This window comes from Cyprinus carpio, chromosome A12 (assembly GCF_018340385.1).
Source record: "Cyprinus carpio isolate SPL01 chromosome A12, ASM1834038v1, whole genome shotgun sequence".
Classification (NCBI taxonomy): domain Eukaryota; kingdom Metazoa; phylum Chordata; class Actinopteri; order Cypriniformes; family Cyprinidae; genus Cyprinus; species Cyprinus carpio.
Genome location: NC_056583.1, coordinates 23,509,967 through 23,529,518, shown reverse-complemented (window position 1 = coordinate 23,529,518; position 19,552 = coordinate 23,509,967). Strand labels below are relative to the sequence as shown.

Below are 19,552 nucleotides of genomic sequence, written 5' to 3'. Positions count from 1 at the left end.
GTTTCATTATAGTGTGTGAAAAGAGTCCATTGGAGCTCTAGTACAGTAACAGAACCTGGGGCATAAAATCCATGTGCAATAATTATTACAAAATAGTAATATTTTGCTAATAAATAGGTGACCGCATTACATTGCCATTGCTGAATTCCCTCAAGGAATATTCTGTTCAGACACATTTGTAAAAACCCACAGTAAAGAGTGCTGTGGTATAATGATAATGGGTAACATAAGATATGGTACTGAATCTTGCACCATAGTACTTTTTGGTAGATTTTTGGTGTGTGTTTGTGGTAGCTTCTAACAGACTGGAAAAAGTCTACCTGTCATATATATATATATATATATATACACAGTGGTGTGAAAAAGTGTGGGTGTAGGGTGTCCTTTTTGGAATTCAATAGGGTGTCATTTTTCACATGACTGTATACATACATATATATATATACAGTCATGTGAAAAAGGACACCCTATTGAATTGCATGGTTTTCTGTATCAGGGCATCATAAAAAATTATCTGGTCCTTGGCAGGTCTTAAATTTAGGTAAATAAAACCTCAGATGAACAACAAAACATGACATATTGCACTGTGTCATTGTTTATTTAACAAAAATGGAAAAGCCATGTGTGACAAAAGTTAGGTTAGGATTGGTTGAATAATAACTGTTTAGTGTTGTGACAAGCCTATCATTAGTATGTCAAGTCAGCTTTATTTGTATAGCGCTTTATACAGTACTGGTTGTGTCAAAGCAGCTTTACAGATTCAAACAGGAAAATTGTTTGTCAATAATGCAAGAATAACAGTCATTTTTTCCAGCTAATGTGAGTGTATTGATGATTCAGTGATGTGACATTATGTGTGTCACTGCCACAAATCAATGACGCATGCAAATGATAAGATTTTGGTCCTATCTCAACATCTCTGAAAACATTTGTTTTTAGAAAGCTGAAAAAATGAGGTATGACACCTGACCCTAACACTAACTAATTACTACTAACATTTCTTGGTAGCACCTTATTTTAGTTTCTGTTATACATAACCCCAAACCAAATCTTAACCCTATATGTACATTTTGTTAATAAATACTACTATGTACTCAAATATATAATTACAATCATATGACATATTAAGACATCTTAACATTTGACTTGGTAAGTGGATAAAAAATAGAAAATTCAGTTTTGAGCACTGAAGTTTGTAGTATATTAAATGTTTGCTGATTTTTGCAGTAGACAGAAATGTGTTGTAGTTGCTTTGGCATCTGATATAAATTAACTGGTGAAGAGTTATAGGAGCAAGGGCATTAAATCCATTAAATCCTATTATTATTTGACTAATGAATATGTGACAGTACTGTTCTTTTTGCCATTGCTGTTCTTTTTGACCTCACTGAAGGAATGTGTGTACCCGTTATAAAAAACTAAAATCTAAATGTAAGATCTGAAGGGCAACAGTTTTCTATTTTTGGAGTTACTGGTGATTTTCCAAAAAAAAAAAAATAAATAAATAAATGAATAAATCTTTCATTCCAGGGGGCGTTCTGCCCTTGAGCAAAGGCAGGGCCAGATTAAAAACCAATGCAAACATCCTTTTAACCCACAGCAGGCGCATGAGCATCACCATAGCAGCTGTCTGAGGTAAGACCAATCATTATCTTTAAAGTAATAATTTCTCAGATTCTCTAGGGCCTTACTTTTGTAGTGAATGTAACTAAAGCATTACATTATAAGGGTGTATCTTTTATTTTCAAAACAAAATATCTTACTTTTTACTCCACTAAATTTTATAAAAACACATGATTTATCATTATTTCAAACTGAAGAAATCAGGACCTACCCTAAGGTGATTTAATTTTTTTTTTTGAGACAGTTCTGTAAAATTTGGTTTATAAATCCTGCTGAATAATTAATTCCCAAATTGGACTGATCTGTTTGCAGTAAAAGAAAGTGGTCATATACAACTCAAAAAAGCACACTTAAAAAAGTAAACTAATAAGTGTAACTCGAGTGAGTGACAGAAAAGTTATAGAGTTGAATTTTACTATTGATTATTATAAATGAGAAGCATACTGAGAATGTGCATGACTTCAAAGTTTGTAAACTAATTAAAAAGGGTGAGTACTTTAAACTTGAGTTTCACGAGTTCACACTTACATATAATTAGCTGAAGTATATGCATATTTGGCGTGCTGTCCGGGGAAGGGCTCCGAGCTCGGGAATGGCCCGAACCTAGAGTACCCCCTCCCCCTTAAAACCTTGTTGGTATATCAAGTATCACTAATTATAATGGCATATGTTACTATATACACTGAAATGCACATTAACATGCATACTTACTATAGCATACAGTGTAATATGTATTTACACAGTATGCTCATTGTAGTCAATCTTAAGGTAATCACATAGAAATAAAGTAAGGGTGTACTCACACTAGGCACGGTTGCCCTGAACCGAGCCCGAGCGCAATTATCTCTCATCCCCACTCCCCTGGCTGACCTGTATTCACACTTGCATTAAACTTTCCCGACCGGAGCACGCTTACATCATGTATGAGATAACGGAGAAAACCACTTTCGCTAATGAATAATTAATTTATAATTTATTCCGTGCATTGATTTTCATTTGTATGTATCAGAAAATTATTACGGAGACAGCAGAAGTTAATAAAATAATTCGCAGCTTTACTTGCAAACTACATTTCCTGTTTATCAAGAATGGCGCTTTTCCACTCCATGGTATGGCTCGGTACGGTTCACTTTTTTGGTACTTTTTTTTTATAAAGAATGGGGGTTTTTAGATTTATGTTATGGCTTGGTGCGGTGAAACGAACCTGTTTTGAACGAGTACCAAAAAGTTTCACAACACCCCACCCCACACACACACACACTCACTCTTAAGCGATACTTAACTGTACCCCCCCCCCCCCCCCCCTTCCACACACACACTCACACACAAACTTACTCTTAAGCGATACTTAACTGCAGTGGAAACGCATACTGTGCCGAGCCGAACTGTACCATACTGAGCCGTGCCGAGCAGAGTCGAGTGCTATCACGCAGTGGAAAAGCGCCATATGGTAAGAACGAGAGGCATTATAAACCTAAATATACTTGATTGAATTCAATTTATTGAAAAGTGTAGTAGTAGTAATAGAATATGTTTGCGGACATAATGATGACAGTAGCACACACAAATTAGTATATGTTCCGCACTCCAGCGCGGTTAGCGCTCACACTGCATGCGTACCGCGTCCGAGCCCAACCGAACCGTGCCCTGCCTGGCCCACCTCTTCCAACCGGGCCAGGGCCGGCTAAACGAACAGTGCTCGAGCGCGGCACGGAGCGCGCTTTGGGGGTCAAACGCGCTCGGGCGCGGTTCAAAACGCCTAGTGTGAGTACACCCTAAGACCTAGAATTTGATAGTGGGAATTGTTCTGTGTTTCAGTGGCTTTGAATGACTCCAGTAAGATTCGATTGAGTTACCTTAGGTCTAATAAGGTTTTTTTTTTTTTTTTTTTTTTTTTTGTAAGAAACATTCCAGAGACATTGGTTTAGACCGTGTTTATGATAATGCATGATGTTTTAATAATGCTCTAAGATTACAGACGGAGGATTCCTGGTTTTATCTCTGACGTCATCATCATGAGATTGTCTCCAGTTTTCCAACATATGCTGGTGTTCATATCAGTCCTGTCACTCAGTAAGGTTTTGTTTACTGTTTGATTATCAGTCTTAATGTGTCAAAGGCAATAAAATATACAAATGTGTGCTGCTGGATTTAATCATCTCTCTTTATTTTTAACAGCCAGAGTACAAACAACAGCAGGTAATAGTTTTTTTTTTTTTTTTTTTTTTAAACTGGAACCAGATCAATTTTTCTCACAACCTGAATACACTGCTTTGGTGTGAATGAACAAATGTCTTCTCAAACCATCCTCCCCACTTTGTGTGATTGTTACCACGTAGTTGATTAAACATTATTGCTCTGATAGTAATTACCATTTTTAACTTTTGAGTTATTTTTTAAAGCCATGAGCAGCTCAACAGCCTTTTGTCACACATCATTACTATATTCTCAGGTCTTTCCTATCATGTACATCTTCAATAAGTTAACTTATGTGTCATCCCATAATTATAGCTTAAAATATAATTATAATTATCACTTAAAAACATTTGAATGAAATATACTTCAGTTAAAGTTTACTATTAGTCAGCATGAAATTAAGATGTATTTATTTCAGGTTTATTTGACAGAGACAATGCACATCAATAATACATAAATGTGCAATGTGCCAGAATTAGCCAAATTTTACGTCTGCAGGCCCTGGATTCATCTGTGAATTAGCATGTTATTGATAGCCTATTGTTGTGAACAATTCATTCATATGTTTCTATGTTTTATTAATGATTATTATTATTATTATTATTACCATTAGTATTATTTTATTTTTGACCTCATAATATTTTTATCAAAATGGCATAACTTGATGCATAGAACCAAGTTCCTGTCATACATATTTTCTTTTTCAATAATTACATCCTGTGATAGATTGAGAAAAAAAAATGTGATCAAGAAAAAAATCTGATGTTACTTCCTTTTCATTGCAATTAATTTACTGTCAATAACTGACAATTGTTATGGAGAAATATTTATTTAATTTATTTTACATTAGTTATGTAATGTGATTGAGTTAATTCAGTTATATTACGGTCTGTTTGACTCTATTCTGATTGGCTGGAAGGTGTGTGTTTAAACAGTAGTTCCAGTTAGTTTAATGATCACAGACATGCTGCTATCATTGAACTTGAAGCACACTATGAGGGGATAATATCGCTGTTTTTGATTAATTAAATTTGCAGTTCCACTCTTAATAGAAGCTCACAGATGCAGAAATTAACGCATGCAATCTCTCTCTCTCACACACCTTCATTTAAATATATGTAATCTTACTACACTGCGTTATCTCTGTCTCTGATTTAAAGCAGGGAGAATGCTACTAACTACTAATCACAACCAGATTCTTCACACAAGACATGATGTAAACAAACATGAGTGGAAATCAATGTGAAATGTAAATGTCAAATCTTTTGTGTTTTTGTTTAATCTCTCATCAGCACCAGCAATTCTACCCATTCGGCTCAGCAGCAGGAGACACAATAAATGCTGCTGTTGATGATGGGAGCTCCTCAGTTATTCAGCTGTTGAGTCCATTTCTGTTCTTTGGCCGCACTTACCAGCAGATTTATGTAAGAATCTAAATGTGAGTGGTTAATGCTTATAAACTCATCTATGATCAGTGACAATATTTCTCATGTTTCAGGTGAATAATAATGGACACCTCACATTCAACGAGCCATCATCACAATTTGTTCCCTACTCATTCCCCGCTAGTAGAAACCAAGATATAATTGCTGGTCTCTGGACTGATCTTGACAACGGCATGAGAGGTGTAGTTTCATATCATCAGTACACCAGTGGAAATGTTCTCACACGCGCCACTCAGGATATAAACACACATTTCCCAAATCTGAACTTCAGCGCTTCTTGGGTCTTTGTAGCAACTTGGGATAAAGTCGCTTACTTCAGCTTAACCAACACAGTAAGTTTGTTTTCCCCTTTATTCTTCACTTGATTCTATTTAAAAATATTTAATTTACATGATTCATACCCAGGCAGAGAAAATGACAGAGACACTAATGATAATAAATCAATTTCTCCATTCCCAGTCCCCGGCTAAAAATGCTAGTTTTAGCCATTTAATCATTGTTGCATTATATTGAAGGACATTAAGAACCAACGTCTAAACGGATATTAGATTATCTTTAATGAGTAACAGAGATGAAAAAAAAAAACACAAAAAATGCTCTTTTTTCCCCATTTTTTGAATGGTTATCATTTCCATTTACATTTAATAATTTAGCAGACACTTTTATCCAAAGCGACTTACAAATAAGGACAATAAAAGCAATTAAACCACAAAAGAGCAATAATATGTAAGTGCAGTGACAAGACCCGGTTAGTGCAACGCAGTTCACACAGCAAGGTTATATATATAATAAGAACACAAAGTAGATAGAATAGAGAGAGCTAGTATTAGAGGATCAAGTTTTATGATAAATAGGATAGAAAAGAATAGCGAATGCAAGTGTTAATAAAGAGATAAGTAGATCGAATAGAAATTGAATAGTGTTAGTGTTAGAGGATCGGGTTTTTTAATTTTTAATAAATGAAAGAAAACAAGTATATGGAAAAGAAATAGGATGTTATTATTTTATAATAAATAAAAATAAAACATTGATAGAATAGAAAAAGATTAGAGAACACTATTGTTAGAGGGTCAATATTTGTTATTTAATAAATGAAAAGTAGATAGAATAGAAATAGAACAGAGAGTTGTATTTTTCTCATATATAATAAATAAATGAAAAAAAAAAAACAGAAAAACAGAGAGTTTTAGAATATAATTGAAAAAAAAAACAGGGTCAAGTGTAGATGGAAGAGATGTGTCTTTAGCTGTTTCCTGAAGATAGTTATAGACTTGGCTGCTCGTATCGAGTTGGGCAGGTCATTCCAGCAGCAGGGTACAGTGAAGGTAAAAGTCTGTGAAAGTGAGTTTGTGCCTCTTTGGGATGGCACTATAATGCACAATTCGCTTGCAGAATGAAAGCTTATGGAGGGCACATAATTCTGAAGTATTGATTTTTTACTGTAGGTGAAGGGGTGCAGAGCCAGTGGTTGTTTTGAAGGCAAATATCAATGCCTTGAAATTTATGTGAATGGCTATTGGTAGCCAGTGCAAATAGATGAACAGAGGTGTGACATGCGCTCTTTTCAGATCATTAAAGACTACTCTCGCTGCCACATTCTGGATTAGCTGCAGAGGTTTGATAGACCTGACTGGAAGAACTGCCAAGAGAGTATTGCAATAGTCCAGCCTGGACAGAGCAAGAGCTTGAAGAACAAGAGCTTGAGTTGTGTAACATGTTCCAATAGAAAGGGCCTGGGGTCTCATTTATAAAACTCTCCGTAGATTTCATCCTAAAAGTATACGTAGGCACAAAAGCTAGATTTTGCGTACGCACAAAAGTTTTCAGATTTATAATACCATGCGTACACCAGAACCTGCGCAAAAATCCCTTTATAAATCCCAGTCAGGGGAAGATTGTGTGTACGTGCATCTCCACCCCGTCTCCTCCCCGAAATCACCTTATATGGAGCTTACAACGCCTAGTTTTACTATGCATAACCTCATCTGCATATTATTTCCATGCATATTCCCATCCTTCTGACACCATATTTAACACCGTTAAAGGTACAAGACATTAAGGAAATTAATGTTTTAAACAATTCAAATCAAATTTAATTTACGCAGTTTTGCTGATAAGGTGAACATCTTTTAGCTATTTTTTAGCCTATATTTATTGCAGTGTAAATAGAATTGTCCGACTTGGCGCGTCACTGACAAAGTATAGCCTGTTTTAAAAAGAAAACATGCAAATTACTATTTTCTTCAAGTTGTATCCTTTAAATGCAGTGCTATTTTTCATAATGTTGTGGAGATGCCTTCACACGGCATCAACACCTCTGTGCAGCTTTAGTTTTAAAGTAAGATATTACCACTTGACCTATTCAAACCGGACAATGGACCGTTGGACCACTGAATCCAGCAGTGTCTGCCATAATATCTAAGTAAGTGTGCATCATTGATCATTGTTCTCACTAAAATATTATTTGCATAGCATGAGATCTGCAGTTTAGTTTAAACATGAATTATTGTGCACCTATAGCACTCCTTGCTATCATTAAAACAGCGTGCCACAGGAAAATTGACCAAGCGCATTCCACTAGCCTGAATATGTCTAAATTCATATAATTTTTGTTTAACTTCTGCGAAATTACTTTATGTATTTTCAGTGCTTATCTCCATTAATGAGAGTGGAATATTTAATGTAAATCTGTATATCAAAATGAAAACAGGTTTTAAAATCATTTCTTACTTCATTTCTTTTTTTACGGCAGGAAAGAGTGTGTACCATGGTCTAGAATGTCCGTAAGGTGCGTACATATTTACGGCAAGTTTATTTTTTATAAATCCCGATATATGCGTGAAAATTGTGTATGCAATTTCTATGCCTTTTTTGTGCGTACGCAACATTTATAAATGAGACCCCTGGTCTTCTTAATGGTGTACAGTGCAAATCTGCAGGACCGGGCAGTTCTAACAATGTAGTCTTTGAAATTCAGCTGATCTTCAATTACAACTCCAAAGTTCCTGGTTGTCCTGGAAGGTGTTATGGTTGATGCACCTAGCTGGATGGAGAAAATGTGATGGAGTGTTGGGTTGGCTGAAACCACAAGCAGTTCTGTCTTGGCAAGATTGAGTTGAAGGTGATGGTTCTTCACTCAGCAAGAAATGTCTGTTAGATATGCTGAGATGCGAGCAGCTATTGTGGGATCATCAGGATGGAATGAGAGGTAGAGTTGGTTTTTTTCTGTATAGCAGTGATATGAAAAGCCATGTTTCTGAATGACAGAACCTAGAGATGCCATATAGACAGAAAAGAGAAGTGGTCCAAGAACTGAGCCCTGAGGCATCCCAGTAGCTAGATGTTGTGACTTGGACACTTCAACCCTCCCCTAAGACTCAAGCCACTGGAGTGCGGTTCCTGAGATACCCTTTGACATTAGGGTTGACAGGAGGATCTGTTGGTTAACCGTGTCAAAAACAAATCCACAAATCCAGCAAGATAAATATTGAAGATTTGGAAGCCGCTCTTGCCAGTTTAGGGTTCATATTTAATGCAACAAGGTTTGCTAAGGTTAGCAGTTTTTACTAATCATACTACCAGTCCCTGTGTTTATTGCCTCCCTGTAATTTGGCTCAAAATCTCAGGTGAAAATCGTCATTTTGACTCACCTCTACAAACTAGTCTATTGCTCAGTAAATATTCATCCATGAATTTTAATATTTTGCCTTTGGTCACTATTTTTTTTTTATGTTTGTCTTTCAAAGTCATTGTCTTTTGAATGACCCAACAACAATATTTAATAAAATAAAATTTTTAACTTGTATAAATAAATAATTAACCACCCCCCGATCTTTTCAGGAAACATCCTTTCAAGTGCTTTTAATTTCAGACCGTAATTCTTCATTTATTCTGATGAATTATGGTGAAATTGCTGTAACAACACATCGGGTGCAGGTAAAAAAAACTTACTTTCTGTGTGTATTTTATATATATATATATATGTGTATATATATATATATATATATATATATATATATATATATATATATATATGTATGTGTGTGTATGTATGTATGTGTAATTCTTTCTTGGTTGTACAGGCTGGTTATGACACGATAAACTCCACACACTACATAGTGATCAATGGATCAGACAGTGGCAGCTCCATCTCAAACCTCAAGAACTCCAGCAATGTCAGTGTTTCAGGACGATGGGCCTTCAGGGTGGATGGTGGACAACAAATCTCTGAAGGTAAAGTTTTTACCTTTCCTTAAAGAGATACTCCACCCCAAAATATAAATTTTTCATTAATCACTTACCCCCATGTTGTTCCAAACCCGTAAAAGCTCTGTTTGTCTTCGGAACACAATTTAATATTTTGGATGAAAACCGGAAGGCTTGAGACTGTCCCATAGACTGCCAAATAAATAAGTGTCAAGGTCCAGAGAAGGTATGAAAGTCGTCTTCAGAATACTCCATCTGCCATCCGACGTGCAATCTGGGTTATATGAAGTGACGGGAACACTTTTTGTAAGCGAAGAAAACAAAAATAACAACTTTATTCCAATAATTCCTTTGTACGATATCCGCTTCGTCATGCCTAGAGTTGATCTGTGCTGGTCGCTGAGGAAATACATCAACTTCTCGCTGTGAATCGCCGGATCGGCTTTCACTGTGGACAAAGCGGAGTCCAGCCCGTCGATTCTGCCGGCCGCGCCGTTCTCAAGCCCACCGGCCACTGCTCACTCAGACCGCCATCCGTTCCTCATTCTAGCACGCCATGTGTGACGCTGTGTTTCGTTTTAAAAAGCGAAACTACTTTGTTTTGCTTTCCAAAAGAGGACACAACTGAAAATCAGTGGTTAAGTTGTATTTACAACACTGTTCCAGAACAGTGCAACATAAATGTTCAGATGTGTGCAGCACATTTTGTGTAGGATGAGGACTGTTTCCTGTGAGATTAGCCTACAATGCTGGTCTGTCTGTTTCTATAAAGTTTTTTATATTTAAAGAATTTGCCACTGATGGTTTAAACGCGAGTTTTGAGCAGTGTAGACTAGAGTAGCGCTTGTTGTTTGTCGTTTCTCCGGACATGGTTTTATGTTTACGCAGCGCGATGTGCAACACAACACATAAAAAGACAGTATAAATCATTATAATCAGTAATTATGTCCCCACTGGTTTATAATGGGTTTTATTGTTTATTGTTTTTGTCTTGTCGTGGCGGGCATCACACAGTATGTTAATACACAGGGCATCACAGTATGTTATGGGGCGTAACATTTCCGTCACACGCTTGAGGTATTCAGCCAATCACAACACACTGGATAGCTGGCCAATCAGCATACACCTCGCTTTTGAGAAGGATGAGCTTTGTAAAAATCGATGCGTTTCAGAAAGGCGGGGCATAGAGGGGCAACAATAATGTACATTATGTGGAAAATGTGTTTTCCACATAAACCGCATAAACACATTGCATTACACCAAATACACAACATATTGTTCTTTTTAGCAACGTCATATGACCCCTTTAACTGATGCAGAGGCAGACTGTTAAGTGACAGAGGTTTTCTGAGCTCATGTGGCTATATTTAACACAGCAGCATGATGGTTTCTTATGCAGTGCCATCTGAGGGCTCAAAGGTCATGTTCATCTTAGGTTTCCTGCCTTGCCTTACACAGATTGAGATTTCTCTGGATTACCTGAATCTTTCCACAATATTATGCATGGTAGTTGCTAGTTGGTAAAAACTAAGTTCTTTGCAATCTTGTGATTTTGATTTGTTTGACACTTATCTCATGAAAAGTGATGAGCCATGATCCAGCTGTTTTTTTATATTTTGTGATGTTTATTTTATTTGCAAACTTGATACCCTCACCTATAACCAAATTCAGCTTCCTTTACTTTTATTTTGTCTCTGTCCCAACTTTTTTTCAAAATCAAAATTTGCTTATATTTACAAAATACATTTAAGTTGGTCAGTGAAAACTTAAAAACTTAATATTTTCATAGTACTTTTTTCAGTTAAATAAAAGTTCAAGAGAATGAACACATCAGATATTATGGAGTTAATTGTATTTTACAAAACTTCCCAAGTTTTCTGGAATTGGGGTTGTAGATTAAACAAGTTTTGTTTTACAAGCCAGTGTTTTAATAAATATAAATATTACATAACCCGATATAATGTATTTGCATAATTAGTTTAAAACATGTCATTTAACAAATCCAAGTGAGTGAGTACAGAATCAGTATATCTAGTGCACTCCTAAAAGTAAACACAAAATAAACTTCTAGCAGATATACACATTAAAAATGACAATCTTTCTCAAAAATATTTTTGAAAATCTCGTACTCATGTATATTAATGTATAATTATGGATCATTGCATGGTTCAACTGGTTTCCTCGGCATATGCTGCCCTAATTTCCCTTTTCAGTAGAAAATATGTAAACACAGAATAAGAAACCTGTAAGAAAAAGTATTTAAAGGTGTTTGTGTTCATTCTTTCAGTAAACCCCACATTGTCATCCACCACAGTCTCAACAGGTAATAATGCTGTGATGGAAGACTTTTTTTATTTTTTATAATAATAATAATAAAAAAAGTGTTTTCTAATCTCTTGCTCTTTTTCTTTAACATACATTCTAACAGTGACTGCACAGCCATGGACAGGTAATTTTGAATTAACAATGCATTTAGGTCAGAAACACGCAATTACAAAGTTCATGTTATGTACAGTAGGTGGTGTCAGATTGCAGTTTTGGAGACTTTCTGATCTGCATTTCTCCACCTGATTCTTGGGGGTTGTTTGTCTTCTCAAACCATCCTCCTCACTTTGTGTGTTGCCTGTATAGATGCATATCTTCCTCCAGGATGATTGTTACCATCTGCTGTTGATTTAAACTTCTTAATTATTGCCCCGATAGAAAAAAAGTGTCATCTTTTAGAAGTTACCGGTAGTTATTTTCTTACAGCCATTTCTTTACTTGTGCAGCTCAAGAGCATTATGTCACACATCATTACTGTATTCTTTGGTCTTTTCCACACTTTCTAGTGGTGCTAATTATTGTGATGCCATATCTTGAAATGTAAACATCAGGTTTTTTTTATTATTATTATTCTCTTGGCAGCACCAGAAATATTCTACCCATTCGGCTTAACAGTAGGAGACAAAAGCAATCCTGTTGATGATGATGGGAGCTCCTCTGTTATTCAGCTGTTGAGTCCATTTCTGTTTTTTGGCCGCACATACCAGCAGATTTATGTAAGAATTTGATTCCATCCTCATTCTAAGTCTAAATTTGTGGTGAATGATTTATAAACTCATGTGTGATCAGTGATTTTGACAGTATTTCTCATGTTTCAGGTTAATAATAATGGATACCTCACATTTAACCAAGCTTCAAATGAATATGTTCCCTACTCATTCCCCGCTAGAGGAAGCCAAGATATAATTGCTGGTCTCTGGACTGATCTTGACAACAGTGTGAGAGGTGTAGTTTCATATAATCAGTACACCAGTGGAAATGTTCTCACACGCGCCACTCAGGATATAAACACACATTTCCCAAATCTGAACTTCAGCTCTTCTTGGGTCTTTGTAGCAACTTGGGATAAAGTCGCTTACTTCAGCTTAACCAACACAGTAAGTTTGTTTTCCCCTTTATTCTTCACTTGATTCTATTTAAAAATATTTAATTTACATGATTCATAATGATTCATTGTAAATGACAGAGGGAATAATGATAATAAATCAATTTCTCCATTCCCAGTCCCCGGCTAAAAATGCTAGTTTTAGCCATTTAATCATTGTTGCATTATATTGCATTGTACAGCTTAAACAGCTTAAGCAGTATGATACACTGTTTTGCTGTTTGATATACTGTTTTCACTTCATGAATGATTGAACACTAAGAGATTATCTTTTTTCTCAATATTTTCAGGAAACATCGTTTCAAGTGGTTTTAATTTCAGATGGTAATTTTTCATTTATTCTGATTAATTATGGTGACATTGCTGTAACAGAACATCAAGTGCAGGTAAAAGAAAATTGTTTCTGTCTTGGGAAGAAAATGTTAGTATTCAGTACTATAGAACAGTATATGTATGTGTACTGTCTAAATTTTAATTTGCTTTTACATATTTTGAACAGGCTGGTTATGACACAATAAACTCCACACACTACTTTGTGATTCCTGGATCAATCAATGGGAGCTCCATCTCAAATCTCAGGAACTCCAGTAATGTCAATGTTACAGGCCGATGGGCCTTCAGGGTGGACAGTGGACAACACAACATCTCTAAAGGTAATATTTTATGTGTGTGGCTTTTTTACATGTCAGTCAGCTTTGAGCTCATCTATATTGTAGTTCACTCCTAAAAGTTGAGACAAATTACAGATGCGCACATTAAAATTACAGTCTTTCTTTTGCAATATATATATATATATATATATATATATATATATATATATATATATATATATATATATACTGTATGTGTAAAGTCTAAGGCCCAAACCCAATTCTATTTTATACCCCTTCCCCTACCCCTTCCCCTTGTCCCTTGAAACAGAGTGTCAAGGGGTAGGGGTGAAAATATTCCCCTAAGAATTGGGACACCACTACTATGCCGTCACACGTCATCATACATCATCTATCTCCTACAAGACACACATATACTGGTGTGCTGGTGTGCATTAAAGCCTTTAATTACCGTTCTGTATTAATTCGTTGTTTGTTGTCTAGCTCATACAAGAAAAAAATCACACACACACACACACACACACACACATATATCGGAAATCGCGCAGTTCACACATCCAGGAGAAAAGAAACTTGTCAACGCTGCCCCACGACTTTTATGAAATACAGTTTACATACTGAATCGCTACATTATATTTTCCAGCAATGACAGGATGAAATGGCTGTTTTTAAGTAAACTCACTCTAAAAAGAGAAACGCACAGACGCGCATACACACAACTTCCATCTCCATCTCTCTCTCTCTCAATATTTGAGAAAAGGGTTAAGCGATTTCTAATTATTGGGGGGACTAGCCCCCCTCAATGTGTATGGAGGTTATTGCCCTGATCAGACAAGAAAATATGTTGTGGTACTATCGTGCAGTCTTTAATGATATGATGTTAGCAAATATTAGCAATTTTTTGCGAACATTTCTTTGAGTAACATGACCGTTAATATGAACTCACGATTGAATGTAACATGAAACAAATGATTACTTTTCGTTAAAATCTTTATTAATGCCAAAAATGCTTACATTTATGTGTCTTTTTGTTCGCTGTGGCAGCCATGTTGCCGAGATAATTCATACCCCTTCGTTTGAAGTGTGGTCCCGAAAAATCTTCGTTTGAAGGGCTATCTGGCCCTTCCCCTCCCCCTCCAACCAAAAGAGAATCGAGACACGTGAACGCGCGAAACGGAGGGGTAGGGGAAAGGGGAAGCGCTAAGGGGTAGAATTGGGATTGGGCCTAAATATATTTGAGCTACACCTATTACACATCTTCTGTACAGAATTTCCAAAACACATGCAAAGAATAAACCGAAACAACATGCTTCCACATGCTTCCAAAACTGTGTAACGTTATGGAATAAAATGTCGACCCATGAAGAGCTTTGGGGTGTTGATCGACTCCATGTATGTTTTAATTATCACTCTGAATCAAATTCTTTAAGTCCTTTTTTTCAGCTTTTTGTTCAAAATTCTGTTTATTTCTTTCTTTATCTTTTTATTTATGAAACTTACCCGCATTCATGTGTTTATAAAAAAGAATGCATGAAGCTAGAATAAAATGTTTTTGTTTACAAGCGTGTACCCTGTTCTTTCTTTTGATGTTTTGTATTTTCATATATTTATATAACAAAATATATACAAATTAATACCTAAATAGGGACATAGTAGTATACTTTAAGTATGATGTAAAGTTCACTTAAAGAGAACTTACGGGTATACGTGCAGTATAAAACTACTAAACTAGTAGTTTACTGAGACTATACTTCAAGGTGTTCTAAAAATGCTACAAGTATTTAATTAGTAAACTATCAGTTTACCTATAAGTTCACTTTTAGTATAGTTGCAGTACAAACTAAAACATAGATGTAAACTAGTTGTGTACTCAAAGTTTACTACTGTTATACTAAAAGTATACTTCAAAGTATACTTTTATATACTAGAAAGTGGACCAATTTAGTCCCAAGGAGTATTGAAAAGTATACTGTTGGTAAATTTATATTTGTATAGTTTTTAAATGTATTGAAATACTTACAAGTTTGTATTTTATTGTAGTATACTTAATAAAATAAACTTGAAGTATACTTCTTTTTGGTAAGGGACATGCTTCAAAGACTATGTTTTTTTTTAAGAAGTGACAAGCTCTTCAACGTGTCCCTTTAAACTTCTCATTTCAATCGAAAATACATTAACAGGGACAAAAACAGTGCTTGTCAAGTGAGTTTAAGTAATATTATTTGCTTTCTTAATCATTCTTTCAGAAACCACACTTGTAAAGATTTAAATGTTCAGATATATGTATGTAATTTTTACCCATGCAAATAATTGGGAGGAAGTGTCAATTACCTTGACTTCTGATATGACCAATGTTCAGGATTGGCTCATCAGGTTTACTATTGAGAAAAAAAAAAAAAAAAAAAAAAAACTGTGCATGATGTATGCAAAACAATCCGTAGAGATGATAAATTCAAAGGTATTCCTCAGAGGGGAGGAGCTTGAGATTGTTAAAGAGTTTACATATCTTGGGGTAACCTTGGATTCTACACTGTCTATATCTATTTTTTTCACACACTGTGTATTGTTTTAATAGTTGGTCATTTATTGGTGGGTCAACCCTTAAGTCAATAGAATCACTGTAAGAAAGCAATAGAAGTGCTAGATAATAAACCTTTTTTATTTAATTATCGTAACATTCTAAAAACACACAATTCATTGAGTTTTGAAAAATTTTAAAAATTTCAGATACGCCGGTTTTATTTATTAGGTACGTAGTGGTCTTGCCCCACCTCCGTTAAGTGAATTTATAAAACAGAGAACAGATTGTGGTATTTGTACGAGGTCTATCATTAGAGGAGATTGTGAAGTGCCATACAGACAAACCAAACATCTTTTGGTCAGAAAGTATTATCTGTAATAGGTTGTCAATATTGGAACAGTCTGCCGCAGTCATTAAGACAATGTTCCAAAGTCAGTTGTGTAACCATTTTACTTTTTAAATGTTTTTGTTTGGGGTATTTCTTTTCCTATGTGAAATTTGTATGTATATTTGAGTATGTGTTTTTGTCTGCACCTGCCTAGGGACTGGGGATGTAAATTAGCAACATTGCTATAATCTGGCTTGTTTACATTCTGTATTTTATACAAATGTTCATTAACATGCATTGTGCCTATCAAAAAAAAATGTGAATGATGTATTGAATACCGTACCGGTTACGAACAATCCGACATAAAAAGAGAAAACACAGGACAGAATATTGCACTTCTCGAGTTCATGAGGTGTTTAATGTTGTTTGTGTTTGTTCATCCTTTCAGAAATCACCACATCACCCACCACAAACTCAACAGGTAATAATGCTGTGACTGACCGAAGACACACTTATTAACACTGTAAATCCTGACATGAAATAATAGTCGAAAAAAAATACAACAGTTTATTAAACCTTTAGACAGAATCTAAAAATATAAACACGTGATACACGTTTATATCATATTTGATGCATCAGGCTTTAATGGCTTATATTAGTATGATATAGTGAGAATATGAAGCTCATACGTGGAAAGGTAAAAACACCTCAGTTTTATTCAGAGTCCCAAACAGAGTATATGCAATTTGGTGCAGATGCTTATATTTATATGGCCAAAAATAAGAATTCTGATAGCTTCCAATGTAAACCAATGAGATCTTTATAACAAATTAATATAAATATCACTCTAAATCTCCCAATAATGTCTTAGTAAGATATTTAAATGCTTAGTTTAGTTTTAATTGTGGGAAACAAAACAGCTGGACATTTGTAGAGTTATACTAAAAGGCTTTTAAACGAATGGTAACTTCAACTAACGGTGCCAGTCAAAGTTTCTAGCTGATTTCATATATTCACATAAAATTTTTTGTATGTAATTCAACAAATGCTGAGATTTTGTGTGTGTGTGTTTTCCCTTTAGTCATTGGATTTCGAGTGAGACTTAAATCATTACTAGACCTAACAAACAGTACAAACACCAATATAGTTTTACAGCAAGTAAGTAACACATACAGCTATTTATACATTCAGTCTACATTGCTATTGGAGGACGACTAATGGAAAGTTTGATCTTTGTTTCAGATTAAACAGGAGCTGGTCAAGTACGGTCTTTCAAACAGCATCGAGCTGAAATTAAGAAAAGTGCAAAGGACGAAGCCATAATATCAGTCTCCTTCAGGAAAATAAATAAAAGGAGTTAGTTATTATATGTGTGTCATTAGGTATTATAATTATAATGTTCATGTTTATAAATGATAGTTTTAATTATGTTGTTTTTAATTAATGTCAGCCAAGCAACATTTCTGTATTAATCAGCACTGATTTTGATACTGCCTTCCCGTAGCTGTAAAAATGTAAAATGTTTATGGGTTCAATTCCCAGGTATAATGCATGAACTGAAAAAAAAAAAAAAAAAAAAAAAAATGCATCGCTTGAATGCAATGCACAAGTTTCTTTTGAATAAAAGCTTCTGCCAAATGCATCAATGTAATATACAATCTCAATACATGATTCTGCCTGCTGCTTTCTGTCTGTGAAGCATTTAAATACAGGCAGACTTTAGTCAAGTTAGACGTCATATTGAATTTTACATGAACGAAAATGAGGCTGTTGGGGATACATTTACTGTCTTTACAATGCGCTGCATAAAGGTACAAATTCCCAAAATTTTTCACAGCTCCCAACTTTGGAGTTCTTGTCTACTGAAAGTTATTTTTAGAAAGACATTTTTTTTTGTGAGCTGAACAATCAGTAAACAGTACAATCCATTGAAACCACATCCAATCAATTCCGGATAAACCAAATTAAGTCCTGTCCTATTTTTTTTTCTTGTTCCAGAATCAGTTTCACTCGGACAAAGACTATCACAACATTTGTTCATGCTGCTTTTAAATGAAGAAGAAGAATGAAAATTGCAAATTCGTTGAATATGTAGCCATGTTGATGCTTAACTAATGCAGTATATCATTAATTTATAATATGATGATATAATGATATTTATCAGTTAATTTGTTAAATATTACAGACTTTGTAATTCAATAAATGTTGACAGCAGCAAGACCTTTGCATTTATTAAAGTTAATAACATGCAGAATTCTTCAGCATTAACAAAGTGTGTACAATGACATTTTAATACAGTTGGTGTTCTTGATTGTCTCCTTGTTATCAGTACTTTGACAGCCAAATGAAGCATGGAAACCAAATGCCGTAGAGGCAAAAAGGTCCAAAATCACGTAGTTTTCACAACTCAGAACTTTCAAAACTGCTTTGTGGAGGCCTTGCCTACTGGATGTTATTTTTGTAAAGACTTCATGAACAATCAGTCTGTTGCTAAACAACTGTACAATCCATTGAACACACTGTACTTCAGTCCTTCACTGCCTGTTTTATTACTGTCAAAAATTAAATATGGAGCTACCCTGATTAAGGTCTATAATATTGCACAACAAAAATATTAAAGGTTTAATGTATTAATTAAGAGATAAACACCCGGTGAAGGTGTAGTATTGTCACTACATAATTATACTGTAGAAAAACACTAAAAAAGCTATGAGGAAATAGCTGTATTTTTTTGGCATACCATTTTCTTTGGTATTGTTGTGTTGCTGGTTGCTGTCCAAAATGCTTTAGAATATTAACCAGCTGAAAATTTCACTTCGCTTGGTTTACCTCCAAGGGTTTTATTTATTTATTTATTTTTATACAGCACGGAAATACTGGCATACATTTGACAGACTTTTCAGAAAATGCGTAGTGCGTGTGGCTGTTCCTTTGCTCACCACGAGGGGGAGACAACAATGAGTGCGTTAACTTACCTGAAATACATTAACCGCTAAAATAATTATTTAGATACAACGGTGAAATTATTCGGTAAGATCAAGACGTGCCAGTGATGCTTTTGTATTTTAATATTTAATTAAAATGTGATAACGTAATCACTGAAAGCAAAATACGTTTGAATTCAGTTTCAGGTTGACTTTTTATGGCCCCTACCCCACATTCCGTGGGTGAAAGCCATCTATTTCCCTTTCG

General features: G+C 35.1%; 1 protein-coding gene and 1 long non-coding RNA gene across 2 annotated transcripts; both read left to right on the top strand.

Moving 5' to 3' along the window:
- The first annotated feature begins 2,949 nt into the window (after window positions 1-2,949).
- LOC122134238 lies at window positions 2,950-3,858 on the top strand. The gene is made up of 3 exons (XR_006161405.1): window positions 2,950-3,073; window positions 3,595-3,696; window positions 3,802-3,858. It is a non-coding gene; the product is annotated as an uncharacterized LOC122134238 (long non-coding RNA).
- Window positions 3,859-4,608: 750 nt separating this feature from the next.
- Window positions 4,609-17,692, top strand: LOC109092653. The gene is made up of 13 exons (XM_042768102.1): window positions 4,609-5,243; window positions 5,318-5,596; window positions 9,105-9,200; window positions 9,347-9,497; window positions 11,758-11,793; window positions 11,899-11,919; window positions 12,378-12,511; window positions 12,614-12,892; window positions 13,191-13,286; window positions 13,400-13,553; window positions 16,809-16,841; window positions 17,442-17,518; window positions 17,603-17,692. Exons 1-13 carry the CDS (start codon window positions 5,073-5,075, stop codon window positions 17,681-17,683), a joined length of 1,608 nt encoding a protein of 535 aa, XP_042624036.1. The 5' UTR covers window positions 4,609-5,072; the 3' UTR covers window positions 17,684-17,692.
- The last annotated feature ends 1,860 nt before the right edge of the window (window positions 17,693-19,552 follow it).